General features: G+C 34.1%; 1 protein-coding gene across 1 annotated transcript in view; it reads left to right on the top strand.

The window, feature by feature from the left end:
• The window catches only part of LOC106877834 (mitochondrial import receptor subunit TOM20 homolog), a 13,224-nt gene extending 5,092 nt beyond the window's left edge, over window positions 1-8,132 (top strand). The window contains exons 3-5 of the mRNA XM_014926865.2: window positions 1,906-1,987; window positions 3,837-3,979; window positions 7,797-8,132. Coding sequence (XP_014782351.1) covers window positions 1,906-1,987; window positions 3,837-3,979; window positions 7,797-7,859 — 288 coding nt within the window. The 3' untranslated portion in view covers window positions 7,860-8,132. The remainder of the gene's footprint in view (window positions 1-1,905; window positions 1,988-3,836; window positions 3,980-7,796) is intronic.
• The last annotated feature ends 1,130 nt before the right edge of the window (window positions 8,133-9,262 follow it).

The following is a 9,262-nucleotide window of genomic DNA, read 5'->3' on the forward strand; positions in this document are numbered from 1 at the left end:
ACCCTATGGGCAGGTATTAACTCTAATACAAAACCTCGAAGCAGTAACTGTTATCGGCTCAATCAGTGTTGTACTGCGCCTAGTTAAAGTTCTCTATAAATAGGTAAAAACAGACTTTTCCTTTTTTTCGATTACACACGAATAAATAACTTGAGAAAATGACCACCTCTGATTTGTTAAGTTCATGAAAAAAGCCTACTGCTTGATAAAACAACCAGTCTGGTATTGAAAACATGAGTCTTGAACTATCTCGATAGACAGCAGTTAATCAAAGCTAATGCATAATTTTATAACTTTTTGCGACCCACTAGGATTCCGTTCACGACCCATCAGTGGGTCGCGACTCATAGTTTGAGAACCACTGCTTTAGATGATTAGGTTCAAAAGCTGTTAGATACTTATCTCTAACACCATCTTATTCGGTTATTTTCTTAACCCCCTTGATACTAACCCACCTGAAACCACTCCCAGTTCAGTGATATAAACTTTCCATTTTAAACTGATATGAATTTTTAAAATCCATTAAAATTTCATATTGATTTATGTTCCAAGTAGTAGCTAAATAATGACAAAATTGTATTATTTAAATTATCTTACTTTCATAATTAATCGAAACAAAAGTATTTCAACAGAAATATGGTAACAAAAGGGTTACCATATTTTGTTCTTGCTAGCATTTGCTGCCATTTAAACCCCAACTATCTTTTTATATTTAATCTGTCTCCTAGTTTAAACAATCTGATCCTTAGGTCCCATTGGTGGAGTTCACTATGTTGCTAGCGTTTAGATCGTCTGGAGGTGCTGCTCTTTCTCTTTTCACCAAACCTTTTGAGCCAGAAAGTTCCTTCGAATATATAACTATTCAGATTTCCAATGCACTTTCAGCTTTACATTCTCAGTTTTTCTTCTCCAACCTTTGCTAAGCTCTAGTTGTCTTTTGATGCATGCATTCCTGAAAATATCATTTTGAAACATAAAGAAGAAAGTGACTACATTTACAATGTATTATATTCTTAAATTCTATACGATTATTCTAATTATGCAACAAACAAATTAGCTAGTTAGAAAATCTCTCTGAGATGAAAGCAGTAACCATACTGAGAAGTAATGGTTATCACCAGTTGCAATAACCATTATTCTAATCTTTCTTTCTGTTAATCAAGTGGCCTTGTCACCCAACTCGGTGGCTCTCAAATTGATGAATACCAGCCCTCTCCTCCTTATTAATGAGAAGACCATCCTTTCAGGGTTGATGAAATGAGTACCAATTGAGCATGGGGGTCAATATAATCGACTAGCCCTCTGCCTCAGATTCCAGGTCTTGTGTCTATAGCAGAAAGAAGTTTTATTAAACATGGCAATTTGTTCACCTCCTTTTCAATCTATATCTTCCACTTATCAAGGGAGGCCTTCTTTCCATTACAACAAATATTAACTTAATGGATTATTTTTATATTTTGGGGGTACAACCCAAATAGCAGATGTAACATCTGGATTATGCCTGTTGTTCATTTTGTGTATTGAGACATGGTAATTTTTACCACATTTTGAAATAGAAAACCACAGAACAATTAGTAAATGTTCAATAAAAGACTTTGATGCAATTAATCATTTAAAATAATTATTTGTTGGAATTGAATCTCAAAGCATTTATAAAGCTATTGTATGTGCTTTGAGATCCAGTTCCAGAAGAGAATTATTTCACAGATTTTGTACACTCTGTAAAGTGGTTGGCATTAGGAAGGCATCCAACTGTAAAAACCATGCCAAAACAGACAGTAGAGCTTGGTGCAGTCCTCTGGCTTGCCAGCTTCTGTCATACCTTCCAATCCATGCCAGCATGGAAGATAGATGTTAGATGATGATGATGACATTTACATTTGTTAATTCTTTTTACTTTTCTAGCTTCCTCCAATGAATAGCCCTCTGGAAATGCAGAAATTTTTCTTACAAGAAGTTCATAACGGTGAAGAATTATTAGGTCAAGGTATATATATATTTTGTTCTTTTTATAAACATTTTCCACTTTTAGTTAAAATTAATAGTTCAAGTGTGCCATTTTATCCTTAGATTTACTAAGGATTTAGAAAATGTGCCCTGCAAGACTAATTGTGATTCACTGTTTAGTGGTGACAAGAGCTAGGAACATTCGTCGCTATATTATCGTCAAAGATGAAGTGGAAAATAAAGAAATTTCACTGAAACATAGTAACTTTTTTTTTCTGAGAGTTTTTCTTCAGTTTTCTTTCATAACAATATTTAGAATAAGTAAGTAATATTTGTTTGCATTATCTACAGAGAAAGGTGTAAGTTAAATGAAAAAAAACTATCACAGAGCAGTTATTTTCAGTTTAACTGAAATGGTCTCAGTTTAGCACGCTTGTCGTGGTACCTTGTCATATCTAAGATTTAATTCCAAACAACATGTGATATTTCATCTTGTTTCATTTTAATACAGAAATTATGTAATTACTTAATTGGCCGTGCTTTTGTCATTGTGTGTCTACTAAACCAGGCAGCTTATAAAAAAAATGATGTAAACATTTTTTGTAAAGAAGGAAATGCTTAAGAGAAAGTCAGTTGCAAATAGGAAACTTAAGGATAAGTTGTTGGATCAGGACAATATGTTCAAAGAGTTTTTTGTTTAATGACTGGTATAAAAATAAAGTAGCAGTGAGAAAGTGATATTTTTGTCAATTTTTAAAAAGAGAAAGGAGTTACATTTTATAATTGCTGAGAAAATATTTCAATTAGTCTTGTAGACCTACGATGATCATGTAGCTTAGCCACAGGTCGGATGGGATCATCCAAATATTTTTCCCCTCCAATTTTAGTGAATCTAAGATTATATTCTCCTATGCATCTTTGGAGTTTTTTTTTTTTTTAAGAGTGTGTGATTTAATAGAACTTTATCTGCTAATCAAGTGAGTGTGGAAAGACCTCTCAATTTGGCTCAAAACTTGAGAGGTTTAGAAAGGGAACTTGAAGTAGTATTTATCTAAACTAAATTTACAAAATAACAAAATCAAGAAACTACAGAACTGTCTAGACTGACTATAAACATTAAACTAGTAATGATGATAAGATGACACATTAGAGATCTTAATATTAAATGGGGTTTTTTCCTATGAAGAATTTAATGGGGAAAAAAGTTGTTGTTTTTTTTTTAAATACTGAATAAAGTGATTTGTTTGTTGAAAAGATCCAAGTTGTGCTGACTTCACGCTCTGTTTAGGGACCAGTTTTGTATTATTAACCAACCTATTTTGATGTGTGAACCAGTTAAATGTGAACATATATTTGTTTCCCATTATTAGCATATAAATTAGTTCTCAGTGAAATCTAACAAAAATTGCTCTTATTGGTGTCTGCATAGTTCCCTGTAGCAAAGATGTGTGCTTATTTGTTTTCTGTGTTCATCATAATTGAGCCAAATTTCACTCTCCCCCATCCCTCATTGCTGTTTGATAGAAATAAATGCTTGCAATTTTAAGACAGTCTTGTACACCAGTACTGAAGGCTAAAATATCAGTATTCATGTATACTAATAAGTTTTCAATGTTGCACTTGTTAGATGTGTAATACTGTAGAATACGAGTGCCAGCATAGTCTTGTAGTTAAGAAGTTTGCTTTGCAGTCACATGCTTCCACTACATAACAACTTGGGGAAAGTGTCCATAAGTCATGGTTTCTTTCACAGTTTTCTCTCCCGTTCATGGCAATCCTTTGAAATGGCAATTTCATAGAACTTTAAAGGCTTAGCTATGCATGTGTGTATAAAAGAAAACTTAATATTATATAGTTGATTATTGTTTTATCGTTGTCTCTTGTTTTAGGCGATATTAATGGAGGAATAGAGCATCTCAGTAATGCTGTTGCTGTCTGTAGTCAGCCTCATCAGTTGCTCCAAGTACTACAGCAGACACTTCCAGGCCATGTATTCCAGAAGCTATTAGAGCAACTACCAACTGTAACACAAGTGAGTATCATTTAACTGTTGTTCATATATATATTATCATAGTTATTATTACAAGAGCAGAGTAAGATGGCGAGCTGGCAGAATTGTTAGCATGCCAGGCAAAATGCTTAGGGTCTTTACATTCTGAGTTCAAATTCCACCGAGGTCGACTTTATCTTTCATCCTTTCGGGGTCAACAAATTAAGTACCAGTCAAGTACTGGGGTTAATGAAATCGATTATCCCCCCCCCCCCACAAATTCCAGGTCTTGTGCTTATAGTAGGAAGGATTATTATAAAGGCAGTGGATTAACAGAATCATTAGAGCATTGAACAGAATACTTTGCAATATGTCTTCCCATTAATTATGTTCTGAGTTCAAATACTGTTGAAGTCGACTTTGCTTTTCATCACTTTGGGGTCAATAAAGCAAATGACCAGTCAAATGCTGGGGTAAGTGATAATGGGTAATGCTAACCCTTCAAAACTGCTGTTCTTGTGTCTGACAAAGAATACAGAAGTGCATTTTTTTAAGGTTTGATAATATAACAGTACTATACCAGGACCAATTCGTCTAGCTGTATTCTATCCCTTAAACAATTGGCTTGTGTCTTGGAGACCTTTCTCATAATTATTTTAGTTCTAATCTTTTGACTCATTAAAATTCATAATTTAAGAAACTGCAAAATACTTAATCAGCTGATCTAGAGATATCCAAGTGGATAAGAGCTTCATTTCCCCATTTACATGGTTCTCACTTCAATCCTGGTACACAACATCTTGAGTCAAGTTTCTCATACCATAGCTTCCGGTCAAATGAAACTGAATAGATGGAAACTGTGGAAGCCCATTGATTGGATTGTACCTATTCTTGTGTAATAGATTTAATTGCTCAGTTTAACACCATTACCACCTGAACCTTGGATGCCTTCAGTAGAGTCCACTCTCTTGCAAGCATTTAGACTAGGTTCATGGTCATATGATTTGATATCTTGATTTGCACCTATTGCAGCAATCTGAGTTGTGGTTTCTTCCTGCTTTGTTTCCATAGATATAGGAGGACTAGAAAAGTTATGAATACTGCTCAACTTCCTTTAAACCCCACCAATATTTTTTTAACTGTACCTCTCTCCATTACAAGAATTTAGTTTGTACCTGAAAAAGAAATCATTACTCTTATATATATATATATATATATATATATATATATATATATGCTTGCTTGTTAGGTAGTTAATTGAAGTTATGAACAAGCAAAGAGAAGCTTATGAGCTAAATGATAGAAATGTAATTTTTGAGCAAATAAGTTAAAACGGAAATTGAAAATGCAAATATGCAGATGCATTCAACTTTCGCCCATAGTAACACAATTTGAACATGAAATATATTGAAATTAGGAAAATGTATTTGTGAGGTTAACATACAAGCGGTGAGCTGGCAGAAATGTTAGCACGCCGAGCGAAATGCTTAGCGGTATTTCGCCTGCCGCTATGTTCTGAGTTCAAATTCCACGAGGTCAACTTTGCCTTTCATACGTTCGGGGTCGATTAAATAAGTACCAGTTATGCACTGGGGTCGATATAATCGACTTAGTCCGTTTGTCTGTCCTTGTTTGTCCCCTCTGTGTGTAGCCCCTTGTGGGTAGTAAAGAAATAACATACAAGGCTCCTGTTAAAATCTTACAACAGCCACTGTATTGTGCAAGGTACTTAACTCTGCTTGTTTGCATTCCTACATCACAGTTGGGTAGTTAGCAGTTGATTAGACACATCCAGTTGTGAGAACAGTGCAGCAAGTGAATCACTCCATACAAATATGAAAGGTTGAATGTAAAGTGGTGAAACAATTTTTTGTGGAATGGAGTTATCGCATTGATTCTCAAGAATGAGATTGATAACCAGTGTCACTTAAATTTGAGGAGCATTACTCTAAAGGGTTAAAGATAAGTAGATTTAGAAGCAGTTGTATATTTTCTTGTAAATGATTATTATAGTGTTGGCAACAGTTCTGACAATTCTATTGAGTATTAATGCAAAAAAGCAAATGTGCTCTTGAACTCTGAAGCTATGCATTTGATCTACTAGCCTGTCACTAGATTGCTACATACTATATTGCTTGCTCTCTCTCTCATGTGTAGGTGCATGGCTCAGTGGTTAGAGCATTAGGTTTACAATCGTGAAGTTATGAGTTCAATTCCTAGACAAGGCTGTGTTGTGTCCATGAATAAGACACTTCATTTCACATTGTTCTAGTTCATTCAAATGTAGAGATGAGTTGCGACATCATTGGTACCAAGCTGTATCTGCCTTTGTATTCTTTTACTTGTCATTTGACTGTGGCCATGCTGGAGCACTGCCTTGAAGTGTTTTTTTAGTTAAACAAATTGACCCCTAGACTTCTCTCTTTTTTTTTTTTTAAAGCCTAGTACTTATGCTGTTGGTCTCTTTTGCTGAACAGCAAAGTTACAGGGATGTAAACACACCAACACCAGTGATGGCAGGGACAAACACACACACATACAATCTTCTTTCAGTTTCTGTCTACCAAATCCACTCACAAGGCTTTGGTTGGCTTGAGGCTTTAGTAGAAGACACTTGCCCAAGGTGCCATGCAGAGGAACTGAACCTACCTGCACCTATATTGTATGGTTAAACTCACTTTGCAACCATGTGGTTTTGGGTTCAGTCAGTGTGTGGTGCCTTGGGGAAGTTTCTTCCACTATAGACTTGGACCAACAAATGACTTGTGAATTTGAAAGGCAGAAACTGTGGAAGCACATCATGTGTGTGTTTGTTGCTTACCATTGCTTGACAATTGATGTTGGTTTGTTTACATCCCCTGTAACTTAGTGGTTTAACAAAAGAGGTCAAGAGAATAAGCACTGGTTCAAGGTGGTGAGCTGGCAGAATCTTTAGCATGCCGGGCGAAATGCTTAGCAGTATTTCGTCTGCTGTTACGTTCTGAGTTCAAATTCTACCGAGGTCGACTTTGCCTTTCGTCCTTTCGGGGTCAATAAATTAAGTACCAGTTTCGCACTGGGATTGATGTAATCGACTTAATCCCTTTGTCTGTCCTTGTTTGTCCCCTCTATATTTAGCCCCTTGTGAGCAATAAAAAATAAGAATAAGCACTGGAGTCAATTTGTTTGACTAAAACCTTCAAAGTAGAACCTTGACATGTCTTACTTCCACTTTCCTTGCTGGTATGTGTTGGACAGGTCCTTATAGTCATGTTAGTTTTTATTCAATTATTGTCCTAGACATACCTCCCTTGTACATTTAAATTTTGGCATAGGTTCTGTATGTTTGTGAGAAGGTACAGAAAATTATTTCTAATTTAGTTTTGATTATAAATTCTTTCTTTTTCCCTAGTGAATATACGCAGTTAAATTAATGCTAAAACAATTGGGCTGGTGTCAATGGAGTAGAGAATTCGGAGTTGTGTCTTAAAGGAAATTGAGTTATTTGATATGAACAAAATTTGTCTGCCACAGATTTTTATGATGAGCAAATATTTGTCAGAGCTGTGGTGAATGCCAGCTTCTACATCTACTACTAATATTTTTTCTCCTTGGCTTTTAGCCTAAATTTATCATTTAAGTTCGCTGAAAGATGAAATGTTATAGTAAGTATGCTTAGCAGAAATGCAGACAACTATAAGGCCAGCCTATATTTTTTTTTTTAATATCTTTTTCTTATGTGATTATATGCTTCTGCAGTTAAGACAAAATTACTTGTGTTTAAAATAATTTAAGCTTGGTTTTCAATGACTGTTTAATTCTATTTCTACGTTCTCCAAGACATTAACCAATATTTTTCAATTTTCTTTTTCCATTTTAGCGTTTTGCAGATAGTAACTCAGCTGAATCCTCAAGCAAAGTGACAGAAGAGGAACTGGAATAAGTTAAACCTCAGGAATTTATATTTGTCTTCTCTGTTAAGCATGATGTTTGTGAACCATACAAACCAAATGCACACACTAATGTGAAAAAAATATGTACCCCAAAAAAACATTGCTGTAGTAGCCATTGGCTATTTATTATCTATCTATTCATCATACCTCCTTCATGAAATAACTTGAGGTAACTCAGTTATCATAAATCAAATATTTGTTGACATGCTGGCCATAGCATTTCTAAACCTTTTGTCTAAGAATAAAAGACTTCACAAATTTGATATGCTAAGTACTTTTTATGTAAATGTTCATGGTGTAATACGAGATAAATTGATTTTGAAAGAAGAAATTCCTCTTAATTAGCCTTCTATATTATAAATCTATCATTAAAAGATTTTTTTTTCTTTATTCATACTCTTTCTAATAAAAGAAAAAAATAGAAAATGTTTATTTTTCAACAAAATTTAACCAAAGTTGGTATTTTTTATATCATGACAACTTTTTTTTTAAGTAACCTTTTGTATTTGAATTCTCTAACAATTTTATGTAGAATGCTTTTAAATAATTAAGCTCTTTTGTTCATACCTTTTATCTAAATGGTGCTGAGTTTGCAATGATTTAGTGCTTGTTATTTCCTGAGGAAATTTATAGCCAACCTCTCTAAATCAATTCAAAAGTAATGACAATTGTATCAAGATTTAGGTATAAACGTAAATATATAATTTTCCGCTCAGTTCCAACTTTGTCAACATAATAAGGTTGGGTCTGTTGCAGCATTGTCAATGGACTCATCTGTAGTTCTAACTACTTATTCCATAAATTGATCCAATAATCATTAATTTCCTTTATCTTTTTTAATAGTTGGTGTTGCTATGCCACTGAGATTGGGTGGTACTAAATTTTGATGTTTCCAACATCTCAAAGTATTTTAATGACATGACATCATTTGTCTTATTCTCTATCTCCAATTAATCCACTTAAAACTTTGTTTCAATCAAAAAATAACAGATGTTTCCAAAGAATGACATGCATGAACATTTCCTTGGTGACACTGAAACAAAACAAAGGAAGATAAAATGACAACACATTTATCTAATCTGGTATTGGATACTAACAAATCTTTCAACTGTATCACTTATATCCTTATCTCTTTTATTCCACTGCCAGGCAGAGTTCTTCCTATGGTCACAAAACTGATCAGTACTTTGTAGGACTTTATCTTTTAAAAATGTCTTGGTGTCTTTTACATAGTATGAAATTCCAATCTCCTACTTGTATTTCTTCTTGGCTTTTATCCTAAATTTACTCATAACTAATGAATACTGCCTCCAAAACACATTTTTCTCAGGTCTAAATGCTATATAAATGTGGCTGCTAAGTTTACAATATTCAATTAATTTTAAAGCAACAG

This window comes from Octopus bimaculoides, chromosome 3, assembly GCF_001194135.2.
Source record: "Octopus bimaculoides isolate UCB-OBI-ISO-001 chromosome 3, ASM119413v2, whole genome shotgun sequence".
NCBI lineage: Eukaryota > Metazoa > Mollusca > Cephalopoda > Octopoda > Octopodidae > Octopus > Octopus bimaculoides.